We start from the raw sequence: 21,954 nt of genomic DNA, 5'->3' as shown, positions 1-21,954 counted from the left end.
GTTCTAAAGGCTTTGAATTAGCTTGGATTACTTTGGTCACCTAATGGTTACACAGGCCTCTCTCTTTACGGAAGCATAGATCACTACAGAGTGTACTTTAAAGAAGCTTCAGGATGTGATCAGAGTCATACAGGATGCTACTACCACATGAGTTGAGGCGAATTTCACCTACCTTACTTCTGCAGTTCACGTGAATATAGACGGTTGTTCCAGCTTTATGCAGGCAATGTGAATTTCATCTTTAGAGAGATGCTCCATGCAAGTGTTTGTTCTGTAAGTACATATTTATTAAGGTATGTTAGTGGTTTAATCACCTAGGAAAGAATTTCTCTGGTCTATGAAAGCTAATTTTTACAAAATTTGATTTGAGTGCTAACCAAGAGCTCATGCAAATTACTTCATATTATAAAACACTTAGCATTAGACTAGAACTTAACTGAGGGAATCTTGTGCAAGGCTGTTTAAAGGAAAAAATTTCCAGTTAGCTATATATCTTGGAAACTCTCTATGCCGTCACCCTTAGTAATAAGGTGCTATATGCCAAAAGATAACTGCACAGCTTCCCCTTAAATTCAAAATGAGACACACAAAAAAATCCAGGTAAATTTATTGGTATTTACATAGGTAACAAGACACATATGATAGAATAAATTACAAAATATATTTAAAATATTTTCTTAAAAATTACACAAACTAAATGTTAAATCCATCCTGCGCCAAAGCACTTGGGAAAACTCACATGCTGGAAGTCTTATTTCAAACTTTGGAAAGGTGCTTGCATTTAAATCATTACAACTTTTTGAATGCAATGTGTGAAACAGCTAAAGTAAATCAACTGAACTTAACCAGCAAAAGTTTTCTTTCACTTGAAACATTGCTTTGGGTCAGCATTCAGACTGGTACACAGGGTAACTGAAAGATAAAAATAAAAAATGGGTTTAATAAATAGCTTGTGTTTCATAGAGTTACTTGAATTTCTAATTTGTTTGTCTCTCGTCTTCCTGTGGTTAGGTTAAGTTCTCAGAAAAGAAATTCATCAGTGGTTACAAATGTGGTAATACTATGTAAACAAATGCTGTTTCAAAGTTATACTTCCTGTGGACCTGCTGTCCTTGGCTTTTTCCAAGATCAAAAATCTTACAGGTAGTAAGAACATAGCCATTTGATTCCTGAAAAACAAGATCTCCATGAGGTCCAGACACTGTTCATGTTTAGCAGTAAGTAAGAGCTCTTGCTTAGACGTGCCCTATTCTCCTTTCCAAGAAAGAGGAGGCAGGTTTGTGCAATTACTGTGAATTGTTCAGACTGTAGATAGTGAGGGTTGCTGTCTCAAAACAGGACGCTGCTTCTGTTCTGTTAAGAAACCTCTGGTGGGAAGACTAATTTACAAGTTTTCAGTTCTTCCTAGCTATTGTGTGTATGTAAACACTTGCATTTCAGTACTTAGTTAATGGTGGTCCAATGAACAGTATTTGAGCTGGGATACCTATCTAGAATGAAACTCTGAATTAGATTACATTTTGATCAAAGATGTTTCATGTAAATTGTGAAAAAGGCCACTTAGAATAGCTGTAAGAACATCAGAAATTTGTCTTTAGATGACTGAAGCTTTTATTGAAATTTATAAGGTAATTAGGACTTGATTTGCTCCTAGAATTCAGAAGGCACTGGATTAAGCAAGGAGAATTCTGCTATTTAAGAAGATGTGGCCTATTTAGAGAAGCCAATAATCTGGTAAACAAGCAGTCTAGTAAGGCAGTTGAGGGGAGAGAATAGTTATGTACCCCTCAATACAGTGCCCAGAACTAACCTAAGGAACAATGTCAGATGGGTCTATCGCAATCCAACTGTTTTTTATGCTGTGTATATTATTCCACCTTCATATACCATAACGAGGGAGGGAGCCAAACAGATTCTCTCTGATAGTTGGGTATGGACAAAGCTCAGCATTATTGCTGGTGCTCCTGATTTGGGAGCAATAGGAGTTCAGAGCAGAAGCCAGATTTTCAAAACTGGGAGCTTAAATGCCATGATTAGGTACCTACTTCAGTGGCCTTTTAAAAGTACTCAGCACTTTGAGAAATCCGGCCACTTATGTAGGTTTGTAAATAGGGCTTTTGGACCCTAATTTTGGGCTCCTTGTTTTGAAGCAGTTTATTTGTAAAAGATATGCTGTAGTTTAAACAGAAGTTAAGGACTTCATGCAGGAATTAGTGGCTGTGTCATACCAGACCAGATGATCATAACAGTCCCTTCTGGCCTTAAATCTGTGAATGAAGATCATGGCCTGAGAGCATCTTAGACAGTGAGTGGTGTACCAAGCAATTGACGATATTTAACCCATTTGCAGCTATGTGAGAGACAATTGCAAAGAACATGCTTTGAGTTTCTTGACAGGAAGAAACAAAGGGAAATCAGAAGGACCATGGCTAATTAAATTCAACCTGTATCAGAGAGAGGGGATTGAGGAGTTAAAATTCTCTGCTGGGCTGTGGGACAAATATTTTCAAAATAATTATTTGTAACTTAAAACTTCCAGAACCTTTACTGCATTGTGAGCAAGTTGCTATAATAAAATAACATGGTGCCACCCTCAGTCATAAGGGAACAGCTAGTATTATTTGTAAAGTGTAAAAGCAGCAAAGAATCCTGTGGCACCTTATAGACTAACAGACGTTTTGGAGCATGAGCTTTCGTGGGTGAATACCCACTACCTCAGATGAATGTAGTGGAAATTTCCAGGGGCAGGTATATATATGCTAGCAAGCAAGCTAGAGATAAATTGTGTAGTTCACACTGACCACTTTCTCCAGCATTTAAAACCTCTTAACTTGTAATAGTACCAATCAGGTGCTTAACACATTGTAGAAGGTGCTAAGAGCCCTCGAGTCCCATTCCTTGTGGTAGCTGAACAACTAGCAGGACTGGCCTTTTTGTTAAATCAGTAAAATACCAAGAACTTGTCCAGCAAATGTAAGACTATTTCTGTGGAAAAAAGATTTTCCGAACCCTGTAGGCCAGGCAGCATCTTTAACATTAGACACTTTTGTGGCCCTTAAATGCTAAGAATAAGGGACATATTAACATAGGGTTAGAGTGTAATGGAAGTAACTTGTCTGTTAAGGCAAATACCAAATACAGATGCTGAATGTAATACTCAATTTTTGTTTTCCTCACTTGTGTAACCGGATTAAAATGTAACTAGCCATTTTAAAAAGCTGGATTGAATTTACAGCACAAAAAGTAGTGTATACTTGGGAATATGAATATAGGTAGTTTAGCATTATTGGTACCAGTGTGACCAAGCTGTCCAAGAGTGAGATGATTTACATGTTGACAGCCCTAGTTTACATGTCATTTGACGGGTGATTAAAAAAATTAACAGTACGATTAATTGTTAAACAATAATAGAATACCATTTATTTAAATACTTGAAAATGTAGAAAACATCCAAAAATATATTGTTACAACACAGAATAAGAAGTGCACAGTGCTCACTTTATTACCAATACTTGCACTGTGAAAACTAAATAGTATTTTTCAATTCACCTAATACAAGTACTGTAGTGCACTCTCTTTTTCGTGAAAGTCTAACTTACAACTGTAGAATTATGTACCATAAAACCTGCATTCAAAAATAAAAATGTAAAACTTTAACACCTACAAGGCCAATTAGTCTTGTTCAGCCAAACAGGTTTGTACAAGTTTGCAGAAGATAATGCTACCTGCTTCTTGTTTAAAATGTCACCTGAAAGTGAGGACAGGTGTTCTCATAGCACTGTTGTAGCTGGCATTGCAAGATATTTACATGATATACACTAAAGATTCATATATCCTTTGATGCTTCAGCTACCATTCCAGAAGATGTGTCCATGCTGATGACAGATTCTGCATGATAACGATCCAAAGCACTTTGGCCCGATGCATGTTCATTTTAATCATCTGAGTCAGATGCCACTAGGAGGAAGTTGGATTTTCATTTTTGGTGGTTTGGATTCTGTAGTTTCCACATCACAGTGTTGCTCTTTTAAGACTTCTGAAAGCATGCGCTGTACCTTGTCCCTCTCAGATTTGGAAGGCATTTCGAATGACAAGTTTCAGAGTAGCAGCCGTGTTAGTCTGTATCTGCAAAAAGAACAGGAATACTTGTGGCACCATAAATTGAATGCTGTAGTTACCTTTTTAGAAATTTCACATTGGTATCTTTGCATTTTGTCAAAATTGGCAGTGAAATTGTACTTAAAATGAACAGCACGTGCTGGATCATCAGCCGAGACTGCTATAACATGAAATATATGGCAGAATGCAGGTAATACAGAGCAGGAGACATACCATTCTCCCCCAAGGAGTTCAGTCACAAATTTAATTAACATTTTTTTTAAAACGAGCGTCTTCGGCATGGAAACATGTCCTCTGGAATGGTGGCCAAAGCATAGAAGGGGCATACGAATATTTAGCTTATCTGGCAGGTAAATACCTTGCAATGCCGGCTACAAAAGTGCCATGCAAATGCCTGTTCTCGCTTTCTGGTGACACTGTAAATTAAAGCATTATCTCCTGTAAATGTGAACAAACTTGTTTCTCTTAGCAATTGGCTGAACAAGAAGTAGGTTCCTGAAGTTTTACATTGTTTTGTTTTTGCATGCAGTTATGTAACAAAAAAACTACATTTGTAAATTACACTTTCACAAGAGATTGCACTTCAGTACTTGTATGAGGTTAATTGAAAAATAATAGAAGATGAGCACTGTACAGTTTGTATTCTGTGTTCTAGTTGAAATAAATATTTAAATATGTAGAAAAACATCCAATAATATCTAATAAATTTCAGTTTAGTAGTTTAACAGTGCAACTAATTGTGATTAATTTGTTAATCATGTGACCTTAACTGCAATTAATTGACAGCCCTAATGTAAACCTGTTCTTCGTTTTCCGATATTGACCTCTATTCATACCAATATTAAATACAGCAATTACTACAATTTTGAAGAAAAAAGCAGTTTCTGCTATAGGATCATATAAATTTGAATAATAATCATAGGGACCAGCCTTCACTCTTCATTTTAGACCACAAGGCAAATGTCTTTCTCTACCTAAAACCTTATTTATGTTAAAATCTGCATTAAAGTTTTAGTGACTAGTCCTCATTTTTTCCTGTCCATCCAGGTTCCTACCTTGTCCTCATCAGCATCCATGTATGAGCTTCATGCCTCTATCTGCCTCATGAAATAAAGAGTTAGTGACATTTCAGTTGCACATATTCAAAGTTGCAAATGAAATATGCAACAATAAATTTAGCTGAAAGAGTACTGTGTACAATTAAAAAATTCAGGCCAGACTTTCAAGCAATCTGAACAGCTACTGATATATCATAATGGGATTTAAAAGAATTATATATTGAACACTGAGAAATGCAGGTGGCTACGGTACTGGGCATTTCTTAAAAAATACTCTGTACTTACTGAATGAACATCATCATCCATACCCCCTCTCCCACACATACACACCCCAAAACCCCCAAACCCCACAACTATTGGGCTTTTTTTTTTTATCTTCAAATAGCAACAAGCACTAAGTAGCAGTACCTCTTTGGGATTAGATGATCAAGGCTCACCTTGCACATTATGTACAGCAAAGATCAGCAATGTTAACCAGCATCACTGTGACAACACCACTCTTGGTTACTATTATTTTTTATGGACATGGCAAGTATTTGGTTCTGGTACTATGATCAATTTAAATATGAAATGTGGCATCATATGAAGTCTCAAAATAGGATCAATAGTGCCATATACTCAAAATTATTGCTTTTGAACAAAATACAAGAAGCTTAAAGGAATTCATATTTATCTGGACTTAAAATATCCAACTTATAATGAATTGTCCTTTGTTTCCTTTAAACATTTGCCCTGTGCACCATACAGTTCTGCTGAGCTATGTTCCTGTTCCCATGGATCCAATATTATTTAAAAACACTTCAGCTGGATAACAGGTTCTTGTTTTGCAGGAATAAATTTTTAAAAAGTCACCAACCTTCTTTCCTTCCAAGTGTCCCTGTTTGGCTGCAATACTTTCTACTTCACAGAGGTGTTACAACCAGTACATTAGACTGAAGTACTTTAAGATCTACTGCTGAAAACTGCTAGGTGGTGGTGGTAAAAAGCCTTGACTGCAGCACATGTTCCCTATTTTAACAAATGCATCTTTTACAACTGCAAAACAGACTTTCGGTGGTAACAATATTCAATGTAGTTAGCAGCACAACATCTAGAAGGTAGTCATGGTTGCGTACTGCTGCCCATCTGTTTTCTAACTGAATATCTTCCACATCTCAGAGTCCTTAGTGGGCTTCAGAGAGTCTCTGGCTCTCCTTGGTGCAGGGTTATTTCACTTTCTCTTAATGCAACATCTTCAGCTTCTAAAGAGCTTAAACATGAAACAGTGATTGCCATTAAATTTGCCAACATCTACAGGTGAATCTGAGGTAGGACAGTAATTTATTCTAGATATAGTGAAAATTGGTAACTTGGGTGCTCTAGTCAGCATTAAAAAGACAACATTTTCCCATGGTTACCACACTGATAATGTGTGTTCTTATTTAGTTCTAGGTTAAAGCATGCTGGTATTTGCCATGTATATGCTAATACTAGCCTACTTTGGGGTGAACAATAGCATGATTAAAACACTGATTTTCCTTTCACGCTGCAGTTTGGTACTACAAATTCCCTCTCTTGGTCCTGTTCATGTTAATGAAAGTCCAAACTTCACGTATGAACCCAGAAACTTGCTTTGTTTATGAGCCAGAGGGCTTGGTATCACAGTGATACAGTCAAATCAGTTAATTTACTTAGTCACAGAAACAAAGGCTTCATTATGTGCTAGATTTGGAGACAACGTTGAATTCAGCAGTTCAGTTACAGTTTAAAAAGTCACGATTCTTTTCCTCCTTTCCAAAGTAGTGAATGATTAAAGGGGCAGCATCCAACTTAAAAATCAGTGTCTGAAAAATGTTACTTTTAACAGTAATGGGCAGACTACACCCTACATAAGTAAGGCCTAAATCCTGCCACTACTTGTGCTAGGATAGACTGCTGTGCCCATACAGATCCCCACTGACAGACTGCACAGAGGAAACAGTGAACTGTCTCCCTTGTTTGGGTGGGGTTTTCGCACTGCAACAAGGCAGGCAAAAAAACTTTTTATGTAAACAGGGAAATGAGATTGCAAACCCACAACCAGAGGGTGGGGGTCTCAGACGTTACACCCTAAAACTAGAGTTTTCAAGATGATTATGTTTCAAGTTGAGAGGCAGTTCTGCGTTTTAATACTACATGCTAATGATGTTAAACAAGGAATTTTCTGTTGCCTACTATCATATGACATGAAGGATGAAACAAAAATTTCTGATTGGAATTAATGACACAAGTAGTATTTGTTCTGCTTAGCTGCATCTCACAGCATTTTCTTAGCTGTACCCACACCGATTAAACCTACACTCAATCATCAACTGCCCTGCCATCCCTTTTAATCAATGAATTATTTCTGTACTCTGAAGATTGTATTTCATGGTGGTTTTCCTTCTTGATACACGACTTTAGCAAAGTCTTTATCTTTCTTGATGGCTGCAGAACATTTCCCTATGATTTTCTTTTCTCTTGTTCCCAGTATTGGCATGGTACCTGTGTGCGCAGGAACTGCACCTCCTCTGTTAGCATCTGCCTCTCTCTGAAGAGCTGATTCTGTTTGTTGAGTAACTCCACTAGCTGCTGGGCAGTGGTTTGGCAATGCTTATCAAGCTGGTGTAACCTGGATAAAACAGATAATAGGATACAACAAGGCTCTGGAATTTACCACAAGGCCTTTGATATGAACCCACAAGAGCACAGTTTATATATGACAATAGAGTTCAGCTTGGTCATCATGCTGGAGTAAACTGTTCTGCAGAGGATATTTAATATAGTTCATCTCCATCCCTTAAAGAAGAGCATTTTAAAATGTTTTCTATTTTCAATTAAAAGCTGAAGGGCTAACAAATTAAACAGAACCCACATGCTAGTATGTGTATTTCAGAATTGCGTATATCATATTCCTCTCCTACTGGAAAAGGAGTCAACGGGATATTACAGTTGCAGGGCTTCTGCCTTCAGAATGCAATAGAATCAGCATTGCTGGAAACTTCCTACATCAACACTAATCCAGACAGCTAATAAAATCCAAGCTCAGCAATTGTGTGATACCATATCACATCCAACCTGGACATACTGCTTTTCACAACCTACTCTGAGTCCCAATGCTCTTCCCAGGAAGCAACATTCATTTAGCTTCTCCAAATAAGCCTGGTCTTAACTAAAAGAGGGGGGAAGAGATGGTTTGAAACTGGTCAATGAACTTTGAATACAGTGACAGGGATTCCTAGGGGAATAAATTGGTGAATAAGACTGAAAACACAAAAGCCTGGTCTATAATTAGGGTTGGAAGGATTAGATTTTTGTTGGTAAATGTTGATTTCATCACATACACACAAATGGGGAAAAAAAATTCAGTTGCCAATAAACTTAGAGATAGGCAATGTATGAAAAATGCTGCTTCAGAACTTGCCAAGCGTATCGATAATAGGAAAAACAGGCCTCAGGAACTTTTACCGCTGTGTCATGAAAAACCCAATCACTCCTCTAGCTCTATAGTGCCAGTCTATCAGGTGGAGTGCCAGCCAGCACCCTTCTCAGGGAATAGTGAAAAAGGAAAAAACTGCCATTTCCTGCTGTAAGGAAAGTAAAAAGCAAACAAGCTGGAAGTTGTATTTAAACAAATGCACTTCACTTGCTCAAGTTCATGGATACTTTCCTGGGATACTGTTCAGTAAGTTTTATGATGAATTATGAAAACCAAAAAACCTCAATAAAATAGACTCTAAAATGACAAAGCAGATGAATACAAAGGGATTATTATTTGCATTGCCTGAGCTCCCAAAGGTCCTAATCAGAAAGGGGCCATTCCTGTGCTCGGTTCTGTATTAGGAGAAGACAGTCACTGTACCAAATGGATATCAGGAGGGAACAAGTGGCACACAGGGCCACTATAACAGGTGGTGTCTGAAAGCAGTCACGATATGGCTCAACCATAAAGTCTTGAGTACAGCTAGAGCATATACTATTGGAAGTGTTACATCTACATTTACCTGGCCAAAATAATGCATGCAGGGCTTTCAAATTGAGGTTAGACACTCAGAACCTATGTTCATGAAACACACAACTACTGTAGTATTCTGCACAGGAACACCAGTGCCGCATACAAACAGCTCCTCAGATAATCTGAAGAGCTCATATCCATTACTGTACTAGTGCTTGCAGGTTGCTTTGTTCGAAGGAAAACGTAAATGGACTCCTTTGTCATATCTGTTTACATTTATACAGCTGGGTGCCATTAACAACTGAACCCTTCCTTGGGTAGCACTAGAGTGAAATACTGTGGTATCTCAAATGCCACTACAGTAACTGGGAGTAAATGCTGACCTTCCAACTGGGGCCATTGCAAGAACAGTGTCTATTAACACCCAACATAAGAATGGCCCTACTGGGTCAGACCAAAGGTCCATCTATCCCAGTATCCTGTCTTCAGACAGTGGCCACTGCCAGGTGCGCCAGAGAAAATGAACAGAACAGTTAATCATCCATCCCCTGTTGCTCATTCCCAGCATCTGCCAAACAGAGGCTAGGGACACCATTCCTGCCCATCCTGGCTAACAGCCATTGATGGACCTATCTTCAATGAATTTATCTAGTTCTTTTTTGAACCCTGTTATAGTCTTGGCCTTCACAACATTTTCTGGCAAGGAGTTCCACAGGTTAGCTGTGCGAAGAAATACTACTTTCCCCCCTAAACAATCAGCACTTCTGACAAACCCTACAAAGACAACCCCTTACCAGAATGCATGGAAGAAGAAAACACAATTTTGTAAGGAAATATCTGCATGCTCAGCTTTTAAAAGCGCATTAGACATTTATTTTTTGAATGACATCTTGGCAGTTTCTTGATGATCAAATGAATTGGGGAGAAAATACTGAGAGATGTTGCTGAGATGGGTCTGACCCAACACCCCGAAGCCAAGCACCTCATAACACTGGGGAGCTTGGAACCAGATCGGAACAGGAGAGCTGACCACACCTTAGGACAGACTGAACCAAAACCCTGGACATGACCACCACCGAATATAGATGAAGTTTAGTGGCTTGGGCCATGGATCCAAACTTTGTGGCTTAGGTCTTTTAATACTAAGTTCTTCAAGGTAGGGTGATTGTTGCTAAGGGCCTGCATATTTATTGTGCTAGGCTTGCAATTAAGCCTAACTTTAAACATGATGTTAATGGGACAACTTACACACAAAGTTAGGCATGTGCGTAAGTATCTTGGTGAATCAGGGCTCACATGAAAGAAAAGACATGACCTAGGCTGAACTATGGCTACGCCCCTAAACTACCTCTAATGACAAACTGGAGATGGAATTGAAAGCTTCTATGCAGTAATACTGTCATGTACTTTATTATCTCTCAACTGAGGTGTAAAATAAACCAACTGAACTTACATACATCAGCTCTGCATCTGGCCACCTTGCAATATATACGCTTTTAGAAACTGCCCTGTTCAACGTTGGCACTAGTAAATGCTTCCTGAGCAGAGACTAAAAAAACCACACTTTCTTCATAATAAAAGTTGCACAAAACCAGGTTGAAAAGAATAAGACAATGTGAGAGGATGATGCCAAAACTACATTTTCCAGTCTGCTATGTGCCATAATATGATTTTTCCCCCATACTAATGCAATAGTGCTGCTGCACAGCCACGTTTCAGACCACATGGTCCTCTTGGTGTGGACTATATTGCTATGTATTTAGCAATGTCTATTATCATGTTAGCACATGTGCACATGGAGCTGATTTTACACGCTTTATTACCATGTACTGGAGATCAGAAAGAAGCTGTAAGCACAACCCAGCAAGCTGCAAATCCTGACAGCTGGTTTTAGGCTGCCAACTAAGTGAACAAAGAGACCATTTGATAGCACAGAAAGTATTTCTAATTAGTCTCATACCTTGTATAACTTCTAAGGCATAACTCATTAACACATAAGTTCACTACTGTATATATTTCTTTACTCTGGTTGTGTGATTTCAGGGACCTAGAAATTGTGTCCTTTTTGTGTAAACAGATGCAGTCCCTCTTCCAGAAGCAATATATCCCTTCCAGCGTAAGAGCAGAAGCAATATCTACTGTGAAGCAGTGTAGTTATAGAGGACATGACACCAAACTAGGAAAAGCTGACAGCTGGGTTCTATTCCCTGCTTGGTCACTGGCTCACTATCAGGGGCGGCTCCAGGCACCAGCATGCCACGCGCAGCAAGTCACAGGGGGCGCTCTGCTGGTCGCCGCGAGGGCAGCAGGCAGGTTGCCTTCGGCAGACATGCCTGCAGAGGGCCCATTGGTCCCGTGGCTTCGGCAGACCTCCCGCAGGCGTGCCGCTGCATCCACGGGACCAGGAACCTCCCGCAGGCAAGCCGCCGAAGGCAGCCTGCCTGCCATGCTTGGGGAGGCAAAATACCTAGAGCCGCCCCTGCTCACTATGTGACGTGAGGACAATCACAATCTCTCCCTGCCTTAGCACACCAGCTATAAGGTAGGTATTATTTACCCCTTTTTATAGATCACTTAGAACTCTTCATCCAGAGATTCCCTGTCAGTGCTAGGGAGTTTCTATTATAAATTACTTTCTTCACAGACACAGAGCAAAGGAAAACTTTAAATAATCTCCTATTAGTTCTGTCCTACCCATTTAGCATCTTGAAGTCTAGAAAAGTTTTTGACTCCAGGTTCCTAAACGCTGATGGTGCTAAGAACCTGGTCTGACTCCTACCAGCTTCAAGATAAATTAAAATAATAAACTGAACTTGGACTGATTTATAAATATTCCATAAAGGGCACCACACCTCTCCTTTGTCCTAGTGCCTTGACAAGTTTTAAAAACATGGTCCCCAGGAACACTTCTTTACTCAATAATTAACATCATCAGCAACTAAAGCCGTAGCTAAGCTCTACAACCACGCATCAGCATCCTCCCAGACCCTCACAGCAAAGCAATTGGTTTTCACATTGATATTGCACATCACTATTTTGTATCAGAGGAAGCAAATTGCAATGATAGATGGCCCTACTACAGAATGCCATTCCAGGTGCCCCCTCTCTTTCATGAGTGGGCTCCAGCTCTGGAACCCTCACTGATCCCAATTCTGGCAGCTCGGCACAGGGAGAGCAGTGGTCTCCCAGAGAGATGGGTCCCAGGACATCTGATGCTTTACAGATCAAAATCAACATCTTACATTCTACTGGATCCTTGGCAGATAGCCCATGTGGCCCTAAAGCCTTACTGGGTCAGGCCCTTATTGTCTGTCTACCCAGGATGACACATCTTGCTTTAAGTATATGAAAGATAATTCAATTAGAGGCAAACTATTGCAAGCGAAGAGTGACAAGTCTTTAGTTATAGAAGTATTACTTATTATGCAGTTCAGTTATGTAAACAAATTCTAACCATTCTAGCACTACCCTACATTTAGACCATCTACAGCATAATCTGACAAAAGGAAATAGCTCCCATCTACAACTCATGTATTTAAAATTATTCTCCATCTGTTGCCTCATATTACAAAAATTCCCAATTTACACAGAGGGGTAAGGAGCAAAAGATAGTGTGGGACATAAGCACAGGTTGGCAACTGGTTACATAAAAAAATGGAAACAAGATTTGGGGCATTAAAAACTGCAGCTTTAGTTTGTTTCAGAGAGAAAATAAATTCTTATTCTAAACCTTAATAATCACCTGTTAGTGGTGCTATTCAGAATGTAGATGCAGCTTTATTTCAGAGTGGCCCAATATGAGGTATATGCAACACTGAACCCTAAGAAATCCCAGTTAGTATGTTAAGTTCCTTGGGGCAGAGACTATGGGCCAGGTCCCACAAAGAAGTAGGAGATGAAGGTACTCAACACCTTGCAGGATCAACTCCCACATCTTCATGTTCTGCACAACAAATAGCCTTAAATCTAAACCCAGGGTCCTTTAGGGTACACTTACACTGCAAGGGGGGGGAGGGGAAGATGGTGGTGATGGACAGCAGGAGAGAGATCACTTGATCATTACCTGTTAGGTTCACTCCCTCTGAGGCACCTGGCATTGGCCACTGTCGGTAGACAGTATACTGGGATGGATGGACCTTTGGTCTGACCCAGTACGGCCGTTCTTATGTTTTTAGAGAACCTGGCTACAAGTCTCAGAGCCCAGGGTTTACAGACTTGGGTTCATGCTAAAGTGCTAAAAATAGCAAAGACCTTCCCACTCAGTCTGGAACTCAGCTCTGAAACCTGGCAAAGGAGGGTGGGTCTCAGATCCTGAGTGGAAATGTCTACACTGCTATTTTTAGTGCTGTAGCATGAGCCCAAATCTCTCAGCCTGGGCTCTCAGCCTGTGTGTGCATGTGTGTATGCGTGCGTGCACTGCAGGTGTACCCTTACTGAGTTCTCATTAAGTGGACAGACCTGCATGGAGATGAAAAGGAAGTGACTGGATACAGTACCTCTTGGCTCTCATAAATTACATTGAGCAAGGACAATACCAAAGTAAAAAGAAGCCCAGCTAATAGAGAATACTATTCAGGCTGTCAGGGAGCTCAGTGTAGGTGGCACACTGGGTTTTGGGCAAGCCTTCTACACTGCGGTGAATCTCATCCAAAGAAAATAAAGTTTCAGTGCACAAAATGATAGTGACACAACAGAAAGCTATGTTGACATTTTCTGTGTACCAGACAAAACGATATCTTCACAGGAGCGAAGTATTTAGTATGTCTATTCTAACAGTGAGGCTTTAAACAAACATATTGACAGGTCTCTGCCCTGGGGAGTTTGCAATCTAAATTATACTCAACAATCCCACAGGTGACTAATGAACAAAGAAGAGAGGATGGTACATTTATTTTCAATAAACGGATCTACTGGGGTTTGCAGACAGCATCCACATTTAAGAGCAGGATTGGGGATCTTAGACTTGAAGAAGTGGGCTCAAAAGATTACTTATTTTAGTGCCATCAGGTTATGCATGCAAGGCATTTCAACTCTTCACTGCATAGCTGAATTTGCTGAAGTAGTATGATTGAATTACAGCAACCTGCAGCAGCTAAATCACCAAATCCAATAACCATGCTGCATTTACTGGCACACATCTTAATTAGGTTTTAATACAAGTAATCTGATAACTACTCCTGGCCAGCCAGAGCAAGACTGTCAATGTTGAAAGCTGTGTTATTTAGCTGCTCTTCCTGTATACTGCAGCAGCCTCCCCGCTGACTCTTGTCAAAGAACCCCATCTGCTGGTTGCCACGGTAACTGAAGGCAACCAATTGAGCTGAACAGAGTGACTTGGAAATAAAGTCAATGGCCAAAGGAATTTAGCTAAGAGTAATAAATCATTTAGTAAAAGAGAGTCTTCATAAATCTATAAGTGTTATGGTAACAACTGCATAACTGCAGGCTAGAGGAGCAGTGGTGAATCACAAGTTCAGATGCACACAGATCATTTCTTTTTCAGCATCAATAAGTTTTGTCATAAAAAAGCCCAGAGCATGTTGTTTGTACAGAAAGCGACACTGAAAAGGGTTTTCTTTTTAGGCAGAAAGCAAAGCAGCAGCCCACTTGTTTTTAATGTCCCTTTCCTAACATTTAATTTATTGGTTTTTGTTTTTAAGTAGAGACAATGGACTAGAAGCTGCTTTCAGTTACAGTGGTGTAATTCATGAGTAAATCCATGGGAGCCCACAGTGTTAGTCCTGAATCACAAAGGTGCAAGAGTATAATATAACCCAATATCAAGACAATTTCACATTGATTTTGAAATCCATCAGCTATTTGTTAATCTCACATATCTGTGGGAAAAAAAACTATATAAATTTTAAAAAGCACATAGTGCTTAGAAGCAAGATGGTAAAAAAAATCCAGAAAGCACAAACCAAATACAAATCAATTGTAAACTAAAAGAAAACGAAGCAGAACTATTCATCTGTAAATTTCTGCCCTTCCCCAATACCATTTTTTAGCAGCGACATTCAAAATTACTAGTTGATGGGTAGATGGCAATACTAGGTTTTCCAAAGACAATGGTGTGAGTGCCAAAGCAGTTCAGTTACTGTGTGTCATGCTGCAGCGTTATGAGTTGCTAAAAAGTCCAATTCTTGAGTAGCAGTCCTTGTTACAGATGCTGCACGTATACGGCACACGGCCAGAAGATGAGACTGGTGCAGCACTAGTGGTTCTTAAGGCCTGCTGCACTTTTCTCCGTTTGCACTCTGCTTCTCTCTCAACCACCTGTCTTCAGATTCTTTGCCTCCTTGGTGCAGCACAGTCAGGGTAGCCTGTTGCTAGCTGCTTCTTCCCAGTTTGCAGTGCTGATGATATAAGTTTTCAGATCCCTCCTGCAAACTTCCTTGAACCTGAGCCTAGATTGGCCCAGTGGCCTTGGAGAATCCACAAGTTCTCCATACAGGAGATCCTTTGGAATGCATCATCCATCCAGTGCAGGATGACCTAATATCTGTCTGTTTGGCAATTTTACTTTCTCAAGTACACCTCTACCCTGATATAACATGACCTGATGTAAGGTGGGTTCGCATACAATGTGGTAAAGCTCTGACACGCTGCTCTGAGCAGTGTGTTTAGGGTGCCGGGCCAGGACAGGGCTAAGGGTTTGATAAGGGGCAGAGGGTCTCAGGGGTGGTCAGGGGCTCCCCCCTACCAGGGTCTGGGGGCGCAGGAGCTGTGGGAAGGCACTTTTGGGGGCCCTGCAGTCCCAGAGTGGTCTGGGGGATTAGTGGGGGGCCAAGAGCAGCCCGCTCTGCTTCTCTTGCCCTGGCCCCAGGCGTGTCGCTCAGGGGAGGGTGCTTGGGGGAAGGGATCCCCCCCGCACTCACCAGCAGTGGTGGAAGCGGAGCAGCCCGGCCCTAGCCCGCTCCACTCCACCAACTCCCAGCCACAGTGCTCCGCTTCCCGCTGCAGGTGAGTGTGGAGGGCATCCTTTCCCCAACCTGACCACATTCACTGGCAGTGGGAAGCGGAGCGCTGCGGCTGGGAGGTGGTGGAGTGGAGCAGGCTGGGGCTGGGCTGCTCCACTTCCCACCGCTGCCGGTGAGTGCCTGGCAGGGGGCGGGGTGGTGGTGGATAGGGCTCAGAGCAGTCAGGGGACAGGGGGTTGGGTAGGGGGTGGGGTCCTGGGGGTGATTAAGGATGGGGGGTCTCTGGAGGGGGCAATCAGGGAACAAGGAACGGGGTGGGGGGAGCAAGTTTGATATAACGTGATCTCACCTATAATGTGGTGAGATTTTTGGTTTCCCGAGGACCGCATTATATCGGGGCAGAGGTGTATTTCAGTATCAGGAATTTTGGTTTCTCACTTGGTATTTAAAATACAAATAAAGACAACAGGTATGGAAAGTGTTTAGCTTTCTTGCATGCCTGCTGTAGGTGGTCCAGCTCTCACCATACAGCAGCATGCTCAGGCTGCATATGTGGTAAGCCCATATTTTGCTGTTCAATGTCAGTTTCCCGTTATCTCACATGGACTTGGCCAGTTGACCAAATATGGTGGCTGCCTTTCTGACGCGAGAATTAAGCTAGTAATCTATATATAAGTTATCCAATATATTTGATACTAAGTAGGAGAACTCATGCACAACTGCTAGCGTAGCGCCAGCTATTAAAACTTCCTGGGCAGTCAACACACCTTGTGCCATAATCATGGTCTTCTTTAGACTGATGGATAGTCCAAATTCATCACAAACAAAGATATTCTTGCACTATGTGCAAAGAGCACTGTACCAACTGCAAAAGTACTGCTTTTATCAACATAGGTTTAACCTTGCTTTTTTCTCCTAAACATGCAATGTTGAAAAGTTTTCAATTTGATCTTGTATAGAGATTTATATCCTTGGTGCTAGATGAGAAAGTATGACTAATTAGCAGAGAGAAAAATATACCAAAGAGTGTTAATGCCAAACACATCCTTGCTTGATACCACGGTAGATTTTCAAAGCTGTCAGACTGATCATCATAATATTGGACTGTAGTCTTCATGAAAGAATGGAATCAAACTAAGGAGAACTGGAGGGCAGCCAACTCTCTCTAGCAATTGAAAAGGGTCCTTTCTGCCAGTCAGGACAAAAGCCTTTGTAAGATCTATGAAGGTCAGAGAGATTTTCCTTGTTCCAGACCATTTTCTTGAAGTTGTCTAAGTGTGAAGACCATATCAATAGTTGATCTACCATCATGGAAGCTGCACGGACTGGATATATGTATTCAGCAAGAACTTGCAGTCTGTTCAGAATGTCCAGTACAAATGCCTTGACAGCAACACTAAGGAGAGAGATTCCTACGTAGTTGTTACAATCACACAAATCTCTTTAATTTTTATACAATGTTACACTGTTGGCATCCTTCATGTCTTGGGGTACCCTCTTTCCCACCAAACAAACAAACAAACAAACAAACATTGGGCCAATATTGAAGCACAGCCAGTTCTCCTTGTTTCATACTCCAGCCAGAAATCCCTCCTTTCCTGATGCCAGGCAGGTGGCTGCCTTTTCAAGTTCATGTATTCTTGGTTCTATATAAAGCATTTTTTGCCTGGAGCCTGGGGATTACGTTTAATACTGCTTCAGAAACGGTGGTTTTATCTGAATAACGTTTGTGATGCTGTTCCACCCTGCACTGCATCTGTTTCATTCTGTCGATGATGATACCATTAAGAGATTTGAGTGGAGCAGACTTCTTAGCGAAAGGACCTGTTCGTTTGCTTTTATTACATCATATGTACCTCTTAGATCTTCATTCTCAAAGTAAATTTGTATATTCTAGCACAAACTGAGCCAGTATGATTGAGCACATTGCCTTGCTGTTTGTTGAAATGAGCTCCTGGCTGCTTTGAGGTGAACATGAGTGTTGTTCCATGCTGCACGAGAATTCAGCGGAGGTGCAATCAATGACAACTTCCCTGAGTGAACTGGAACCACCTTTCTTGGTCTTCTGTATTATTGATATTCCGGGGTCTAAAATAGCTGCGTTTAGTATGATGGATATCTATAATGAAAGCCTTATTTTGCAGCACACAAGCACATGGTCTGTGTCATAGTCTGCACGTGAAAACTGAGTATGGAGAACATCCTGCAGGTGGTTTTTTTTCTTCTTTTTTTTTTTTCTTTTTTTTTTTTATACAGGTGACCATTAAATCCAGTTGGTGCCAGTGTCCAGATTTCAGGTGTCTCCACAAGACCGTTTGACGATGATCACCTTGGAAGTAGGTGACGGTAATGCACAGTCCTTGGTGGGTGCAGAGCTCCAATAATCTTTGCCCATTGCCATTCATTTTTCTCATTCCATGGGACCAACATGATCTTGTGATCTGAGCCAGCTCTAGCACTGAAGTTTATCAATAGTGTCACTCATGCCATGGTTGTTTACTGATGACACTGTTGAATTGCTGATGGAACAAGTCCTCCTCTTCACAAATGGAGGAAAGTGTTGGGGCATATGTACTGATGGCGTTGGCAAAGCCACTTCTAGAAGATATTACTGATAAAATATGTTTTGATGTTGCAATGAGATGTTTGACCTTGGATGCTAATAAGACTGAAAAACCCACCCTGTGTTCACTTTCTGTGCCCCCCTGCACCTCCGCCCCCCCCACCCCCGAAAAAAAAAGGTATAATGTATCTTGCATTGACCTGTGTCAGCTAGTTTGGTTTCAAACTTCTCTAGCTCTCTATTGATTCTGGAACTTTCTAGGGTCACTGACCTCCTCTAGGTCATTTGACATACCACTGCATGTTGTCCTTACAAGTAAGTTTGAAGAGGGTTACTATCGTACCCAAACCTTTGGCAATGAGAATAAGGAGGCAGAACTTGCCTTAGGACCAAAGTCCATCCCTCAGTGGATCCAAGACATTTGGAAGCCAGCACAGATGCAGAAGATACTGGAACACAAAGCTGAGTTACCATACCAAGCACCTAATATTTTCTCCACAGTGGGTTTGGTTCAGGGTTTCATCCCCTAGCCTTTATTCAGCAAAGAGCTGGCTGCAAGGCAGCCGCAACAGATGGAGATTACCCTTTTATGGATATTGTTTTTCACTCCAGTGGGTGTCTGGCATGTCCCACATCACTCAGTGAGTAGTGGGGTTCCCAGCTTAGTTGCTGGGGATTCAACCTGCAGCAGGTTGTACTGGGTTATGTGGTACCAGTAGCAGGCCTGACATTTCTGACCTCACATTACCAGATACTCAAAATAATTAGTGTGCAAGGTAGTTTAAATGGGTGCACTTCATAAATAATTACATCCAAAAACATACTTTAAGAATATCAAGTTTGCAGAGTCAGCACTCAAAATTTGCAAAACGCCAAAAAGACGGTTACTCACCTTTGTAACTGTTGTTCTTCGAGATGTGTTGCTCATATCCATTCCAGTTAGGTGTACGCGCCGCGCGTGCACATTTGTCGGAAAACTTTTACCCTAGCAACTCAGTGGGCCGGCAGGTCGCCCCCCAGAGCGGCGCCACCATGGCGCCCCACACACACTCCCGCCGGCCCACCCGCTCCTCAGTTCCCTCTTGCCGGCTACTCCGACAGTGGGGAAGGAGGGCGGGTGTGGAATGGATATGAGCAACACATCTCGAAGAACAACAGTTACAAAGGTGAGTAACCGTCTTTTCTTCTTCGAGTGATTGCTCATATCCATTCCAGTTAGGTGAATCCCAAGCCTTACAAAGGTGGTGGGGACGGAGTGAAATGTGGCAGAATAAAACTGCTGAGCCAGAGGCTACAGCCTCTCTTGACTGCTGAACCAGGGCATACTGCGAAGCAAAGGTATGGACCGAGGACCAATGGAGCTTCGCGACAGATCTCGTGGGTAGAAACACGAGCCAGCAAGGCGGCAGATGAAGCCTGAGCCCTGGTAGAATGCACGTTGATGTGGCTTGTGGAAATATGAGCCAAATCATAACAAGTGGGGATGTCCGCCATCACCCCAGATGAGATCCTCTGAGAGGAGAACAAGCAAGCCCTCCCTTTGGCCCGCTACCGGGATAGAGCTGGGGCGCCTTAGGAAATGGTTCTGTCAGCACAATATAATGCGAGCACTCCACAGATGTCCAAGGAGCGCAACGGTTGTGCCCATTGCGTTGAACTGTGGGTAACATGAAAAGCCAAAACCACCTTAGGGAGGAAAGCCGGGTGCGGTCATAACTGCACCTTGTCATTGTGAAACCTAGTGTACGGCGGAACCCCCGTAAGAGCTCTGATCTCAGAGACCCGTCTGGCCAAGACTAGGTTGAGGTCCCAGGACGGGGCTGGGCGGCGCACCCGAGGGTGCAAGCGCTCCAAGCCCTTGAGGGACCTCGAACCCATAGAGCGTGAGAACACTGAACGTCCATCTGAGCCTGCTGGAAGGTAGAGATGGCTGCTGAGTGTATCCTCAGCGCTGATACCGCCAGGTCCTGCCGCTGAAGGCCAGAGGCAGGCCAAACAGAGGGGATCGAGACCTCAGCAGGAGCAAGATCGAGCGTATTGCAGCTGTAAAAGAAACGCTTCCACCTGGCCCGGTACGTTGACCAGGTGGAAGGCTGCCTGTCACCCCGACTCAGGTACGCAGCAGCCACCGTGAGGCGAAGAGGCTGCAGGTCCGAGTGACGAAGCCTGTCGTTGCCCTGAGTGATGAGGTCTGGGCTGACAGGCCGAGTAACGTGGTATGTCAGCGCTGCCTGGACCATTCTGGAGTGATCATGATGATGCACGCTCTGCCCCTGCGGAGTTTGAGCAGGACCTAATGAACCAGTGGGAACAGTGGGAAGGCATAATGCAGTTGGCCTTTCCACGGCATCAGGAATGCGTCCAAGATCGATTCCGAGGAGAGATCTTGGAAGGAGCAGAACACCTGGCATTTCCTGCTCTCGCGGTGAGCGAACAGGTCTGTGTGAGGAAACATCTCCACTTCCGGAAAGCGGGACGCCTCACATGGGGCAGAGTGATCACTCGTAAGGCAGGAAAGACCTGCTGAGGCAAAGAGTTAGGACGTTCCAAACGCCTGGGAGAAAGGACGTCGCCAGCTCCATCGAGTGGGCCATGCCAAAGACCCGGAAATGGATGGCCTCCTGACAAAAAAAGGGGGGGGGAGGACTATGTCCCCCCTGAATACTTATGAAGCACCTGGTCGTTGTGTTGGCTGTAAACACCGAGATACAACGGCCTCGCAGCTGCCGCTGGAACCCCTGGCATGCCAGGCGGACTACTCTCAATTTTGGGGGCATTGAGGAGGAATGCCAGCTCCCTAAAAGACCAAAGGCCTTAAGCTCAGAGGTGACTATGAACACTCGAGCAGAGAGATGAGGCGTCCGCCGTCAGGGGCAGTGAGCCGGACTTGGAGAGGACGGAGGCGGAGCTTGGCGTGTTTGGTTACAAACTTGCGGGCAACCATGGACCCAGGAGACTGAGACAAGAACGAGCTGAGGTCGTTGGGAAAGCCTTCAGACCTCAGATGATTGTTGCCATCGCCTAAAATCTCAGTTGCGATAAGCAGGCTCCGGCTAGGTAGGAGACCAGGATAGCCCCTAGGGAGCCCAACCTCTGCGTGGGGACCAGAGTGGATTGCTCTATAATAAACAGCAGGCCTTGACCTGTGAATAAGACCGTGGCGATGCCCACGCGCTGAGTGGTTTGTGTCTCAGAGTCTCCGTGGATAAGCGAATCGTCCAGATACGGAAAAACGCATATCCGACATCAGCGACGGTAGGCGGCGACTATGGCCGTAAACCGGGAGTATTGACAGTCGGCTATAGAGCGGAGGCATCTCCCGTGCGGAGGGAAGATGGCATT

The 21,954-nt window shown here is 42.6% G+C and overlaps 1 protein-coding gene across 9 annotated transcripts in view; it reads right to left on the bottom strand.

The window, feature by feature from the left end:
• Positions 1-271: 271 nt before the first annotated feature.
• Positions 272-21,954, bottom strand: part of SDCCAG8 (serologically defined colon cancer antigen 8) — a 153,975-nt gene continuing 132,292 nt past the window's right edge. For 3 of the 9 annotated variants that reach the window (XM_030557005.1, XM_030557007.1, XM_030557000.1), the window contains 3 exons: positions 7,680-7,806; positions 5,175-5,220; positions 272-912 (listed from right to left, as the gene is read on the bottom strand). In XM_030557005.1, the coding sequence (XP_030412865.1) occupies positions 5,185-5,220; positions 7,680-7,806 (163 nt within the window). In that variant the 3' untranslated portion in view covers positions 272-912; positions 5,175-5,184. Of the gene's footprint in view, positions 913-4,105; positions 4,126-5,174; positions 5,221-5,525; positions 7,807-21,954 lie in introns of those variants that run through there. The other 6 variants (XM_030557001.1, XM_030556999.1, XM_030557003.1 and 3 more) reach the window with 5 other exon arrangements.

The sequence above is a fragment of the Gopherus evgoodei genome, chromosome 3 (assembly GCF_007399415.2).
Source record: "Gopherus evgoodei ecotype Sinaloan lineage chromosome 3, rGopEvg1_v1.p, whole genome shotgun sequence".
NCBI classification, from domain to species: domain Eukaryota; kingdom Metazoa; phylum Chordata; order Testudines; family Testudinidae; genus Gopherus; species Gopherus evgoodei.
The sequence above is the reverse complement of the archived record's forward strand: the minus strand, read 5'-3'. Positions and strand labels throughout refer to the sequence as shown.